The 15,535-nt window shown below is 43.7% G+C and overlaps 1 protein-coding gene across 2 annotated transcripts; it reads right to left on the minus strand.

The window, feature by feature from the left end:
- Positions 1–459: 459 nt before the first annotated feature.
- On the minus strand, positions 460–13,933 carry LOC135106001 (glutamate receptor ionotropic, delta-2-like). Of its 2 annotated transcripts, XM_064014752.1 has the most exons (12): positions 12,939–13,933; positions 7,441–7,665; positions 6,635–6,847; positions 6,327–6,505; positions 6,112–6,237; positions 4,820–4,982; positions 4,025–4,266; positions 2,616–2,803; positions 1,889–2,128; positions 1,301–1,479; positions 913–1,078; positions 460–791 (listed from the first exon to the last, which is right to left on the minus strand). In XM_064014752.1, exons 2-12 carry the CDS (start codon positions 7,659–7,661, stop codon positions 663–665), a joined length of 2,046 nt encoding a protein of 681 aa, XP_063870822.1. In that variant the 5' UTR covers positions 7,662–7,665; positions 12,939–13,933; the 3' UTR covers positions 460–662. The 2 variants fall into 2 exon arrangements, with proteins under 2 accessions (XP_063870822.1, XP_063870823.1); XM_064014753.1 differs by lacking the exons at positions 460–791; positions 913–1,078; positions 12,939–13,933 and having other exon boundaries at positions 1,343–1,703; positions 7,441–9,093.
- Positions 13,934–15,535: the final 1,602 nt, after the last annotated feature.

Raw genomic sequence — 15,535 nt, forward strand, 5'->3', positions numbered from 1 at the left:
ATATATATATATATATATATATATATATATATATATATATATATATATATATATATATATATATATATATATATATATATATATATATATATATATATATATATATATATATATATATATATAAGAGAGAGAGAGAGAGAGAGAGAGAGAGAGAGAGAGAGAGAGAGAGAGAGAGAGAGAGAGAGAGAGAGAGAGAGAGAGAGAGAGAGAGAGAGAGGTGGATATACTGAGCGAAGGTTGTCCTTTATTCACTGAGGGTTCAGTCCCATACCCTCCCGTGACGAGGTTTGAAAATGCCGCTGACTGCGACATTTCCGAAAAGCCAACTCTATATTGTGGAGGGACGATAATCTAGTGATAGTAATTATCAGCGATATTCAACCTAAACATGACACTTTATATCCAGAACTCCACAGCCAGTCATTCTGCCCCGCTATGCTCATAGAAGCATGTCAGTACTAGGAAATATATGAAGCACAAGAAAATATTTATTCCTTTATTGGACGTACGAGCATCTTTGTACACGGGGAGTAGTGGTGCAGACAGCACACCTTCAAGGACTGCTACATGAAAAAAAAATATATACTATAAACGCACCACCTCACTGCAGTAAACTGAAGCACCACAACACACAATGAAGACTGCACCGCGAGCAGGCTGAGTCACAGCGGGCGGCAGGCCAGCAGGTGCTCCGCGAGGTGGACGAGTGAGGCGGCGGCGTGGCCCAGGAGCAGTGTGTAGAATGTGCCCTGCATATGAGTGAGCCGCAGCACCGCTTCCTCGTCTTCACCCTGCCAAAGTTAATCCAGTATAATTAATTATAATTAATAGTATTTCTGTATATCAAGGTAGTCCTTGTTCTCACAACACGACCAGATCTGAGTGACGAGGCCAGGCGTGGAATTCCCTCACCGTGCTGAAGGAAAGCTGCTGTATTCCTGTGCCGCCTTTCCCTGCTCTCTTCCCCTCCTCTCTCACGTATCCTCTGATGACGTCATTCATCCAGAAGGCGACCAAACCTCCCTCCAAGATATTCTGTATGCCTTTGCTCAGATCGTCCTGGAAGGGAGCGCCGGGACTGGCGACACGAGACAGTGAAATTGATAAAAATATTACTTTGTACGTACATGTGTATGTACGTTTTTCGCCAAAAAAAATGTTAGTTGAATTGAATAGTACATACACTTAGTAACAAAGCAGAATACCACACACACACACACACACTGTGTACAGTGTGTGTGTGTGTGTGTGTGTGTGTGTGTGAGTGTCGATTTATCATCATTATAATTATTCCTTTTACCGAAATGCCCAAGCGTTCCCGGAGAAGAGAGGATACAGCGTCTTTCCGAAGTAGATGGGACTGTAGCCTCTTCCGTCCGTGTACTCTGTCTCGATGACAGGCTTGATGTAGTAGTAGTTGAATATGTAAGAGAAGCCTCCTCTCACCACTTTGTCCAGGCCTTCTCTGATGTCGACGGTCTGTCAAAACATGATAATAAGTAAATGAAGTCAGAAATGAATAAAAATAGGTAACAAACAAATTAATTAGTCAATTGATTATTTTTCAAAGCTGAACAACAATGTGTGTGTAGCGGTGAACGAAAATAAGGACGTTTGAAACTTGACACTGTAACTCGGGTTCAGGTTTGTTTGAGACGAAGACGTAGACGCTGAGCTGTGGTTGTGTTGTGCTTCAAACATCTCTGAAACATTGAGCAGTACTCGTATGAACAAACAGTGAAAGTGAAACCAAGCTGTTCATCAAAGCCATGCATAACTAAGCCTGTCATTTGCCGATATCCGGCACGATCAGGATGAGGAAAGTTATACGTGTGTGTGTGTGTGTGTGTGTGTGTGTGTGTGTGTGTGTTGATAGTTTTCCTCTTACTTGCATCTTTTGGTACACTTCAAGCATTGCAGGATCCAGACTTGAACTTAGATATGCCTTAAATGATCCGGTCATCCTTCTGACTCCCCAGGTCCAACCCTCGCTATTCCCTCTCTCGGCAAGATCGTTCATGTCGTCAATAGCATCTGACAGGTCCTGCACCACCAGGTGAGAAATTAGGGACGATCTGTAGGCTGTTGTCACTATGAAGCAGACGATCAGCCAAAATCCTACGAGAATCTGGAAGTGGCATTAATAATATTTTTTATTACTATTATTGGTATCGTGTATTAAATGTGCAGAGGACTGATCACTGGTAAAAATAACATGTACAAATAAAATGATAAAAATGCGATAAATAAAATTATAATCGTCAGTGCTTACTAAATGTATTGGTGCAAGGATTCCGAAAGCAAAGATTTATTTAGTCCCAGTTAAGAGTTAAATGGGAAAAAGGCATAGAATTTCAGAGTTTGCCAGTGAGTGATGAGGGAATGAACGTAACAACTAGTGAACCCTCGTGTAAATAACAGTGTGTATTTCATGTTTAGATGGCTGTGTTGGATGAAGCCTTTGGTCTTGGTTGTGGACCTGTAACTGTGCTCTGAATACATGTACTTCAAAGCATGTTAGAACGACCAAATGCCATTACGAATGAAACTTTTGAACCAATTACTAGTTTTATCATGCCGCTCTGAAATTTGAATTGAAATATACTTAATCTTGCCTGGCCCGTGAGGTTGGTGGGAGGGTCGTAAGGGTGGTCCTCGAGCAGCAGACCCCAGCCATAGAAGACGGACGAGGCAAAGCTTGCACTGCGCCGTCCATGCATAACTTTCTGCCCCAGTTTCTGCATCAGCCACAGAGAAGTGCTCCACAGTATGACGCCACCCACCACGCTCAGCCAAACCTCTCCTGCCCCATGAAGCAATTCGTATTTGTGTTCACTATTTTGACGGGTTTTGTTGATGAAAATGTAAGATTTATGCAATGATCAGAATATTGTAGAGAGTAGCCCCTCGATGTGATGAAAGATTTAGGGGAAGGGTCATCTGGTATATTCCATTATCCCTTATATCTGATGGGCTGATATAGCCGAGGGATTACTGGACGATGGCCGGTGTACAAGAGGGAGCTGTGCAGTAATGCATGTGGGGGCGGTGCTACCGAGGGGCACACCAAGCACAGGTCCATGAATAAAGGGTGTCATGTGCAGGAATACGGTGCTTCAGGAAATCTATTGTATATGTCTCAAACTCCCAAACAAGCGGTCACATGTCTGTCGGCTGGCGGCAGGACGGACGACTGCCTCGCCAGCACACCAGATACTCACTGGATACATCGTTTACACATCAATGTGTCTGATGGATATCCAGAATGGATTTGGTCATCTGTTATGTCCGATATCCGGTATATTGAGGTTCGTTTTTATTGAGGAACAGTGTGTGTGAGTGTGTGTGTTCCTTCTTTAGGCCGTGTCTACACCAAGCGAATCGATTTGATTCAATTCATGAAGAATCAACACGATTTATGACTCATTTTGGTTCACCACACTAATTTAAATGTAACCGTTTACACCAAGCGAATCATGTCAACTCAAATCTTGCCGATTCATGGCGATTCAGAGTCAGTGATTCGCGAGGGAACACTTATTCATCAGTCACGGCGATTCCGATAAGGAGTGAGCATCATGTTTTCGTACGACCTGATCATTGAGTACCAGAGAGACGTCTTACACATGATCCTTGTGATCCTGTTCACTGAGAGGGGGATGCAGTCAAATCAACAAATATTTTAAATTGTTCTGTGTTCATTAAAAAAAAAAACTCTGGATTGTTAACCAAAAATGGGAATAAATATCCAAAGCTCCCAAATTCAGGTCTCCTAGTATTGAATTCGTGCACCCATACTCTTGTTTGACGCCCATGACTGCGCCGCCGCCTCCACAGCAACACTGCTATTTCAGTGAGAGCATCTACGTCCATACTCATCAAAGGCAGCCTAAACACTACTGCCTGTTGATTCTGACAATTTGACTAAGGCAGTGGGAACTCAGAATGACTCGATCAAGTGATTCCTTATGAAATTATTCGAATCGATTCGCTCGGTGTAAACGCGGCCTTAGGGGATCCTAACCTTCCAGAGGTCTGACCAGCGACAGATATTCAGGCAGAGGCTTCGGTTTTGACGATAGAATTACTCCTGGTTCATCTATGTATATTGTGGAAAAATCTACTGCCTCGGCTCTCTGGCCGGTCACTGTCAGATCCACTGAGAAGTCTGCCTTCTCGTGCTGCAGCGTGCCGATGAGACCAGTCCAGTTGCCGCCGCCAGCTGGCAAGCCCCACTCCCCATCCTCGGGCTCCCGCACTTCGTACCTGATGAACAGGAACAGACCATTATTACTTGACGTCATGTCTGATCAACGACACATTGTTGGTAAACAGTTCTCTAAGGACGCTCTAAGCCCTGCAGGATGGTGAGGTGCATGGTTTGACAGCGCCTTAACATTCGGGGAAGTGTTGGAGTGAGCTCGGCTACGTGGCTAGGGCTCACGCCAGACAATTTACAGTTAGTTGTCTGCGCATACACCTGTGCACTGCAACAAGATAGAAAGGTCTTAATTTTTAAATCTTGTCTTGAGTGTTAAGGTGCCTGTGTAAAGGGGATGACATTCATTAGGCTGCGAGAAAAACGGCAATAGTATTATAACCGTTTCCTTGATTGGTGGCACTCTGTTCTTGTCGAGTTGTACAATTGGTACTTCTTCAAACATATCCAGTACCCGTCCTCTGCTGAATGATCCGTGATGTGGCACGGAGGGAGAAAAGCCGAAGTTTGCACTGGTCGGGGATTCGAACCATGCCCTCTTGAGTGCAGTTATATACGTATACTATATATGTAGAAGTAATTTTACCAGAAAAAAATTACGTAAAATTATATGCAGTGGCAATGGCCGCTATCATCCTTGCGTTGAGGGAGTCCCTGGGCAGCACCAGAGTGCCGGGCTCGTCACTCACACGCTCGTAGCGGAAGTAGGGGAAGTAGTTCTTAGCCACAACCCTCAGCGTGCGTCCCGTCAGTCTGACGCGATCTGAAATGAGAATATAATATACGTGTACTATACTACACTGTACTATAATACACTGTATAATATTTGGTTGGTGTGTATGTAATTGATCACCGAGCTCTTCACGATCACGTGCTGAGCTGAGATAGCTTTACTATCTCGAGCAGAGCTTACAGGTTACTTGGCTCAGTATGTGGGTAAGGATGTGGCCTTCCAGACGCTGCTCATCCCGTCCTTTTAGTCACGGAGGACAGTATACAACTACTCATTTGTCTGTGTGTGTGTGTGTGTGTGTATGTGCGTGTGTGAGCATTCTGAGCGAGGAGCGAACTGTAGCTTGCCAAATGACAGTCGAGAACGATACCACTGGGCTGGCCAGCAGTGTGTGTGTGTGTGTGTGTGTGTGTGTGTGTGTGTCACAGATAACGACTCCAATCACAACCACAAATAAAATCTTCACACATGTGTGTTCCACACACACACACACACACACACACGAGAGAGAGAGAGAGAGAGAGAGAGAGAGAGAGAGAGAGAGAGAGAGAGAGAGAGAGAGAGAGAGAGAGAGAGAGAGAGAGAACATAATCATAGTCTCATAAAATTTAAAATTGCACCTCCTCAGCCAATGTTTAGTTCGGAAGTGACCCTCCGAGCTTCTTATGTTGCGGAGTCCTGCTGTGATTGGTGAAAGGTCAGGAATGGAGAAAGTTACCTTGTTCGCTACATCTGTGCAAACAACCATCGGTGTGTGCTTAGTACTGCTTACGAGTACGTACTCTGTAGGAATGACAACAGCAGCACCTGAAGACTTAAAGCACACTTTACCATATGGTGGACGCCACCTTTCCTGCTGATTCTCCCTCCCTAGTGTTTTGGAAGGTGAATGGTCAGAGAGCCACCATTACATTGCTAACGTCATTAGAACTTCTCACAAGAAATGTATAAATAAAAAATATATATATATATATATATATATATATATATATATATATATATATATATATATATATATATATATATATATATATATATATATATATATATATATATATATATATATATATATATATATATATATATATATATACATTGGGTATAACAATATCGTTCCTAAAGTGAATTATGCTTAATACGCAAAATTCTTCTCCCTTACCTTGAAAAAAGGTGAAGTTTGCGGAAAGACCGCCTGCGGGGCTCCAGTCATGCAAGAGGTGCAGTCGTGGCTGACCGCTGCCGCACTGCAGACATCGCCGGTACATCTTCACAGCCCCGCACAGTCCTGGCCACAGACAAATATCTTTGTCACACACGTATGTTTGTCACGACAACACTCAGACTGTCAAGTGAACAGCTTCAGCAGCCACGCACCAGGAAGCTCTCCCGTCGCCCAGTGTGCGTGTGTCGCGGCCCTGGCGGGGGTGATGTACAGGGCGTGCTGGGTGTTGCGCAGCGCTGAGTGTTGCAGGAGCACGTCCACGTTGCTTGGGTCCCCCAGCACCAGCACGCGGGTCTCAGGCCGCCGCCACAGCTCACCCTGCTGCAGCAGCCTGTACATGCACACATACGTGCACAGTGTCATGCATTAATTACAATAATACAAGTGTAGAATATTAATGAATTGCACTTATACGTAGCTTCAAATAACTATGATGTGACGAGCACTTGTGAGGACTGACCAGACAGCCGCCGAGGCATTGCCGTCAGTGTGGTCCACGATGAAAACACGACACGCAGCATTGCCAGACGAGTGCAGGCCTCGGTGAAGGGCGGAGACCACACTCTTTGCGTGGTGGTTCTCCTTGTCCCCTGTCTTGTCATTCATCACGTCCCCATAGGGATGAACTTCCACCACAGTCACCACCACTCCAGTACCAGATGTTCTTAGAATTCTGAGAAAAGAGGGTGTGTGATGCATGGACTTAATGATGCTGAAGAGAACAGTGTCAGCATTGGTTTACATGTATTATTCATTCTGTTCACCAAAGAGAAGTAAGGTTCGTAACGGATGTCTTCAGATCATGTCCAGTTTCGATTCTTTTCTTGTTACCTGAGTCTAGTGCAGGACATTTAGTCATCTTGCATCGACTTGCATCAAATAACCCAGACACTTCCATTAAGTTTTCTTTGTCCGCTACTGAAGTCAAAAGCCTTCCATCTTTTACAGCAAGGATTCTGGTTGACCGGGGTTCTCTTCCTGCATTTGCCGTAGTAACATCATGGCTTCTAAAGCGTAGTGTCAAGGAAGATCCGCAGTATGCCTTTATCGTTTATTACCAGCGAGCAAGACAGAGCGGAATATGATGCTTAATTGATCTCTCTCTTACAGTGATGGTAGCTTTGCCCTGTGCAATAATCCTTGTTTACACACCTCAACATTTACTGAAGATCTACGTCATGTTAGCATCTTTTCAGTCTGGATAAGTCTCTCTCAGCTCCAATCAATGTCATCCTATATTCCTGCATACAAACACATAAGAGTTACCTGAGCAGGTCTGCTAGCACAGATGAGGGGCCTGGAGAAGCCAACACGACATGACACTGTGCCAGGTAGCTCTCCACCACCTGCCCGGTGCCCTGCACCACCACATTCTTCCAGCCACACGTAGTCTTGAACCCTTGTCCTACGCCGCCACCTTGAAATCTAACTGCTGACAGCGCGAAATTCAGAAGAAAGAACTGAAGCACAGCTGTTGCACTCATCATTGCGCTGTATTGGAACATGAGAAGAAGCGTTACACACACACACACACACACACACACACACACACACACACACACACACACACACACACACACACACACACACACACTCCTTCAGTTACTTCCAAGGTTTCATTATGATCACTGTCGCGGCCAAAGAAGTCGCGGCAGTTTGGTACACTCTGTAGTTGACCAGTGTTGTCAGGCCAGGCAACAGTGCTGTACCAGCAGACCTTTGAGCTGGTGTGGGCGAAAGCAGAGGAATGTAAATCAAAACTGTAAGCCGATCCTTATGGTAAGTTCAGTCCAATGTGTGTGTGTGTGTGTGTGTGTGTGTGTGTGTGTGTGTGTGTGTGTGTGTGTGTGTGTGTGTGTGTGTGTGTATATGAAATCAAAATCCTATGATGGTATAGTGAACCACGCTTACTGACCGCTAAGTAAGTGTTCTGGAGTGCTTTGTCGTGGTAACGATGGCAGAGTGCTGGAGCTGGTGCTGTATTTTTTCCGGTTATTCTGAGATTCAGGGTTTGCAAGTGACTCAAAAGTGCAATCTAGTGTTGCGAGTGTTGTCTGGGATACGAGGAGTGTAGATGACTTTGCAACAGGAACTGCAAGAATTTCCATTAGTATCTCGTCCAGTTACTCTGAGACTGAGGTGTTGCCAGTGACTGAAAAATCCAATGGAGTGTCCTGAGTGTTCTCTGGGATATGAGGAGTGTAGTTGAGCAACACAAAGGACAATCATTAGTGTCAGAGTGACTTGTTGATGGACAGCTGGACGGTGGCGAGGGGACAGCTGGTTTATATGAGAGAAATAACCAGCCAGCCCGCCCGCCAGCCGATCAACTGAGCGAGTGACTTGTTGATAGGCATTTGTTCTGTCTCATGCGATCGCTTGTGATTATGCAGCACAAACTGTGTTGCTATGAACCAAGGATTATTCATAATTCTGCACCTGTCTCGCTGTGAATGATAAGCGATGGCAAGTAAATATCAGAATGGTAATTTGTAAATCTACACTTTTCGTAACTTACTATGCCATTATTTAAAGTTGTTTTTATGTAGGATGTGCATCTATATGTTAATTGATTGATTTTCATCATTATTCCTTATGTATAGGGGTTTGTGTGTGTGTGTGTGTGTGTGTGTGTGTGTGTGTGTGTGTGTGTGTGTGTGTGTGTGTGTTTTGGCGACTTAGGCGGAATCAAAAAGGTATCTCCATTTAACCAATGATAACTGGGCCTCGATATACGACTTCTCGATTTACGACTGAATATATGTAACCAATCGTATGAAGGGGATACGTATATTATATTTTATTCACTTTATATGCGGGACATTACAGACTGATCTATTACTTCAATTGTCGGTAATCAAGAACTTACGACAATTATGTGTCTTGAAATAAAATGAAAAAAAAAGTTAAAGCTACATAATAGGCAATGAAAGGGATAAGGAGGAGGAGAAGGAGGAGGAGGAGGAGGAGGAGGAGGAGGAGGAGGAGGAGGAGGGTATACTAACCAACACAACATTTTTTCAATAAGTGTACCGCGGAAAATAACTTTAGTAATACATAAGACAAAGATTACGGCGTGACTCAGTAGGCCAAGACTCAGGCAGGAGTCTTGGTGTGTTGTGTCCTGTGTTGCACGATCTTTGATGTCCCGAGTTTTCCAAGAACCTTTTCTGTGATCAAGGGAATGATATGATATTGTTGATCAGCTTGCGATAACTTCTTGTAATCTTGGTAATTGTTATGATGTTGTTATCTTGTTTCCTCCTTCATATCTTCCTGCTTCTTTTCTTCTGTCCTCTTTAATTCCTTCTTTTTATCTCTCTTTATTCCTCCTTAATTTCTTCGTTCTACTTTTCTCCATTCTTGCGCCATTTTTTCTTTCGTGTTTTAGCTCCTCTTGGTTCGTGACGCGCTGCAGAAGTATACGAAAGTGGATGTGTGGATGTCAAGAGAGTGGTCGGCAGCCTTGACTGATGTTATCAACTGAGGCACCCATGTCTTGGTGGCTCCCCAGACAGAATATTCATTCCCTCTCAGATACTGGGGAAGATTTGTGCCTTTGGCAGGATAAGAGGTACTCGTATTATCCCCGATAAACGCCGGAACAACAGGAAACAAGCAGAGACCTTCGAGAAACAAGCTGTGGCTCACTTTGCTCAGAAAATAGAAACTCATGAAGGGAAAACTTGACATGTAAACCAATTAGAACCCCAATAGTTGAAAATTGAATGAAAGAAAGAGGGAAATTCGTGTACCAGCGGGAATTCAAGGAGAATATAAAATTGAGCTGATGAGCATTTGGGTTCGATGACAGACTCACGTATTTGGAAACACTTTGTTCTCTCACCGCGACTATTTTCAAGGCCACAGAGATGATTAACCGTATTCTCAAAAGTGTTTTTCCTTTCAGTAATGTAGAAATGTTGATGATCTGTCTCTAAAACCGTCAAAACACCCGTGTAGCTTCAAGTGGAGCCTTTTGAAAGAAATAGAGGTGCGGCACAGAGGTGTTTGGCAATATGGTTGAGAGCTGCGTCCCCTTGAGTGTTATGTCAAGGGTTTCGATTCCCAGCCACTACCTCTCGCCATCAGCCTTTCTTTAATATTGGCGTTACAGTACCGGTGATGTGCAGATTGCTAGTGTGTTCTCTCAACGCTATTTAACCCCTAAACCCCTGCGATCCCTTATATAATCAAGTCTCTCATATCCCCTGACGCGGTAATCGCTTACGTAATCATGAATTTTCGCGGCGTATGTTTTGAATCTTCGCGGCGGGCTTCTCTTCAGCTGTGGTTTAGCGATCGCTGGCAACTTACTTGTGCCATCATGAGAGCTTCAAATCTTATAACAATTCCCTCACTCGAGTTTTTGTTAACTTTCAACGAAATGCTGACGTTATAATAAAAAAAGGCCTGGCGTTGTTGTATAACGAAACTAATACTGTTGCTTCAATCGTCTTAACTGAACTATGTGTTTGGTATGTTGTTCACATTCGAATACTGTTAGGATTTACAGAAACAAAGATCAATTCATTTATTTTTACTACTAATTTCATATTATATAGTGTTTACCCTTAGGAATGAGTTTCTTTACAGGATAATTTTGGGGCAAGTTAATCTTGTATCATACATATCACATAAATTACTCCCCATCATGTTTGAAGAAGTGTCCTCGAAATATTTAAGGAAGCACACATTATCAGTATCATTGTAAGACATCTGGGGTATAACATCCATCTGGTTATATCTCATTCCGCTTAAGTCTTCCCCCAACAGGCGGCGCACCCACCTCCGCACGGTGGTGGGACTCCTCCTGGTTTGCTTGGCTATGCTCCTAAACGACACTCCTCCAGACCAGAGCCACGTGAACAACAGCCGCTCTGCAGGATCAGTCTCGTTGTACGAACAGCGTCCCATTGTGTAAATGTTCCGTTACAGATTATGCAAGGCTGTAAAAACAAACCGTTAAAAGCTCAGTGGATCCGCAATGAAGATGTATTTCATTAATGAAGTACTCAAATATCATGACGCCACAGCAGCGCGGGACAGATATCGCGAGATCTAACGTTAAATAAGAAAACTCATTAACTGTGACAGAATATCACTGTCTTTTGCTGTAACTCGTAAGCTCTGTAAGACTTAAACATAATTCGAAAGTGGAAGTTTTACAGCTTGTGGAGAAAGGTACCTTCCTTCATAAGATCAAGTCTCGTGCATTGGAAACAGACACATTCACAACACTGTCAGAGGTGGAGGGAAAGGACTGTCTTCCCTCCGGCACACAAAGAGACGTCCCTTCCAAGGGGAATACGACTGTCAGTTGCTACTCACTCGAAAGCTGAGAGAGAGAGAGAGAGAGAGAGAGAGAGAGAGAGAGAGAGAACAATAAGGAAGCTATATTACTCTAACTTAAAAAAAAAAAAGAAAACGAATAAATGAAAATTAATAAATAAAAAAAAAAGAAAAAAACTTGCGTTGCAATTTTAAGGTTGACTTATCCAAACCACCAACCAGTGAAGGTGGCGGAGGGTTGAAGACACTGCTTTACTAACATATTTGCGCTGGTGTATCTTGAAGCAGTGATAAAGTTGTGAATAACGACTTGCAGCTTGACGAACGTGTGTGTTTTCCAAGTTCAAGTTCGAATAGTTTATTGCCACCTAAGAGTCGCTCACAATATGTACAAGATTTTTATTATGCGGAAAGGTCTGCTGATAATAAAATCCTCATTTACAGACGCAGATAATGAACCATGGGATGTGTGTATGTGTGTGTATGTGTGTGTGTGTGTGTGTGTGTGTGTGTGTGTGTGTGTGTGTGTGTGTGTGTTAAGGAGAGAGAGAGGGATGGCCACAAGCAGAGCAGGAGCAGCAGCACAGTGATGGCCAGCGTGGGGCATATGCATCAACAAGGTGGCAGAGATGTCAGGAGCGTGACGGGTGGACACACAATGAAGACCAGTGAAGTAAAGGGATTGCTGTGATATCTATTTAATTTTCCATATTTTTAGATGTTATTTGATAACTGAATATATTTATCTGAGCTGGAACTCTCTGCTTGTTTTTGTATTTCCTTTTACTTGTGACAAGTTCTTTCAAGAGGAAGGTTTTAAGACAGCTCTCATAATTCTGGATTTTTCTTCAAGGACTAGCACCTTTAGTGGGCTTTTTTTCGCCTTTTTTATTGCCCTTGGCCAGAGTTCCTTCTCACCCCCCACCCCCCAAAAAATGCTTTTAATTAGTTTTCAAACAGTGGCGTTTGCATGCGTTGTCTTCGTCTGTTTTTCCTCTTTCAACAGGTTGTTTATGCTGAGTCAACAAGGAGATTTAAGAACAAGATCAGACGACTGTATGAATCGGGACGGCAGGTGGATGTAGGTAGATATGTTTTGTACAGGGAACACCACGTGTAGGCCTACTGTCTTCTTGCAGCTTCCCTTGTGTTCCTATGCACTGATGAGCCTTTGAGTACAAGAGTCTCGCTGGCTCATGCATGCAGTACACAAAATATTTCTGAACGTAATAGAGTCGCATGTCTGTTTGTCCCGTCCCTTTGTAAAGAAAGGATTTCTGTGCCATCCTAGTCAATACTTCTCCCGAATGCCTTGCCTGGAAACTTGTCTGCTGAGATGTGATGACTGACACTTTTGCAAAGCTTACTGTACACAATACTGGCTTTTGAACAACAGACAGAGAGACGACAGAAATACGAAACATCACTTACTGCACTGGCATAGTATTATATCCAGTCTTCCTCTCACTTACCAGCTGAGAAAAGCAAGAGCAACGAAGAGCAAGGGAAGGGCGAGCGGAGAGCAGACTCATGTCTAGCGTGAGTGGGCGGTCGGCCAGATGTTGCGAACCTTTATGTGCACCTCGCAATGTATCAAGTTGTCGTACAGCAACCCAGGAAGTTTCTTGCCTTCTTGGATAATAAAAGATCTCGCTACAACTTGAATTTTACACGAAAAAAAAAAATGGCATTGATTGAAATGGAAGCCAAATGTGTATAGATTTAGCATGGTGCATTATGGCTCTCTCTCTCTCTCTCTCTCTCTCTCTCTCTCTCTCTCTCTCTCTCTCTCTCTCTCTCTGTGCCATAATGTGGGCACATGCCTTCTCAAGTTTTATTATTGTGTTCGGATTGCTATATTTTTTACCTTTCATCAAAATTAGAGCTGAGTGACAAGTGAACGGTTCAGGTTTTCCTTGTAATATTCTCTGACGCATATGAGAGCAATATTCTGCGGTATCTCGGCTGTGTGACTGCAACAGAGATGATTATGATTGCCGGCATTCATTGATAAACTTGGGAACGACATATCTTGTTTATTAACTCCATATCTGTTGGCCACTACACACAGGACAGGGAATACATGAAACAAAAGGAAGTTATTGGTTCCTTTACTGGCCCTGATGGCATCTCTGTACGTATACAATATGCAGTTATGTCTTTACTATGTTATTCATTTACTTATTTATTGTTTTATTCAAAACCTCATGTTCCGTGCAAACTCGAGTCCTCGTCTCTGCATGATACATGTTTTGCAGGCTCTCTTTCTGTCCAATTATAACCATTCCTATATTCTTGATGGAGAGTCTTCTCTCGTTAACTATCCTAGATATGCACATCTAGAATAGCTACAGCTTATCATGACGGCTCAGAGTCTAGAATGTGCTGCAGAGGATAAGCAATGACGTACAACACGGTACCTCACTGCAGTAAACTGAAGCACCACAACACACAGTGAAGCGAGCAGGCCGAGTCACAGCGGGCGGCAGGCCAGCAGGTGCTCCGCGAGGTGGACGAGTGAGGCGGCGGCGTGGCCCAGGAGCAGTGTGTAGAATGTGCCCTGCATATGAGTGAGCCGCAGCACCGCTTCCTCGTCTTCACCCTGCCAAAGTTAATCCAGTATAATTAATTATAATTAATAGTATTTCTGTATATCAAGGTAGTCCTTGTTCTCACAACATGACCAGATCTGAGTGACGAGGCCAGGCGTGGAATTCCCTCACCGTGCTGAAGGAAAGCTGCTGTATTCCTGTGCCGCCTTTCCCTGCTCTCTTCCCCTCCTCTCTCACGTATCCTCTGATGACGTCATTCATCCAGAAGGCGACCAAACCTCCCTCCAAGATATTCTGTATGCCTTTGCTCAGATCGTCCTGGAAGGGAGCGCCGGGACTGGCGACACGAGACAGTGAAACTGATAAAAAAAATTTCACTGTATTTTTATTTATTTATTTTTTGAAAAGGATGTTAGTTAAGTTGATTATCTCATCCAGTAAATAATGGGGCAGCATACATATATGTAAAACCACACCCACATCCACACCACACAGCTTAAATAGTGAAAGGAATGATTGATGTATTCACCAATATCATGCTCTCTTCTTTTATTTTCTTTTAATTGTGCAGAGATCCCAAGTTTGACTCCCGGTCCTTGGGAAGATAAAGTGATTGGCTTCTTTCATTCTTCAACCATTGCCACCAAGCAGGGAACATGCAGGTACAGGACGTAAATCGTGGAATTGTGACTTTGTAACTTAACCGGCGCACAGAATGGCAACTCTGCCTTCAAGTGTGTGTGTGTGTGTGTGTGTGTGTGTTTGTGTTGTGAGGGGGTGTCGTGCGTGCGTGCGTGCGTGCGTGCGTGAGTGCGTGCGTGCGCGCGCGCGTGTGTGTGTGTGTGTGTGTGGTACACTTGGAAAGAAATATTATTTTACCGAAATGCCCAAGCGTTTCCAGAGAAAAGTGGATACATAGTCTTGCTGGAATATATTGGACTGTATCCCCTTCCGTCTGTGTACTCTGTGTCAATGACAGGCTTAATGTAGTAGTAGTTGAATATGTAAGAGAAGCCTCCTCTCACCACTTTCTCCAAACCCTCCTTAATACCTACGGTCTGTCAAAAGGAAAATAATTCCATGAAGTATCAGTACAGTGGCCTGCCTATCTTCAGGCAAAGCAAACTCGGGACTGCAAAGAGTTGCTTGAAGTGCGTTTGATTTTCGTAAGAAAAGATTGGCAGTACACTCATCTACTTTCTGCTTCATATTAGTTTTAAAATTTCGCCTTTTCTTTTGCACTATTGGTGATCTACGCCATTTTTTGTGTTATTGGCCCTACTTGGTGTGTTTTGATTACGAATAACAACTTCCTCTTACTCTCATCTTCTGGTACACTTCGAGCATTGCAGGGTCTTGACTCGTGCTGAGGTATGACTTGAGTGATCCGGTCATCCTTCTGACTCCCCAGGTCCAATCCTCGCTATTCCCTCTCTCGACAAGATCGTTCATGTTGTCAATAGCATCTGACAGGTCCTGCACCACCAGGTGAGAAATCAGGGACGATCTGTAGGCTG

The sequence above is a fragment of the Scylla paramamosain genome, chromosome 12, assembly GCF_035594125.1.
Source record: "Scylla paramamosain isolate STU-SP2022 chromosome 12, ASM3559412v1, whole genome shotgun sequence".
Lineage (NCBI taxonomy): Eukaryota > Metazoa > Arthropoda > Malacostraca > Decapoda > Portunidae > Scylla > Scylla paramamosain.

What these genes read in the sequence shown, in the direction of transcription:
- LOC135106001 (XM_064014752.1), bottom strand. Translation starts at nt 7,661, where the DNA reads ATGATGAGTGCAACAGCTGTGCTTCAGTTCTTTCTTCTGAATTTCGCG. An exon ending in CCACCAACCTCACGGGCCAG is followed by an intron (nt 2,129 to 2,615) that starts GCAAGATTAAGT and finishes TGCCACTTCCAG; the next exon opens with ATTCTCGTAGGATTTTGGCT. An exon ending in AAGTGTACCAAAAGATGCAA is followed by an intron (nt 1,480 to 1,888) that starts GTAAGAGGAAAA and finishes ATGTTTTGACAG; the next exon opens with ACCGTCGACATCAGAGAAGG.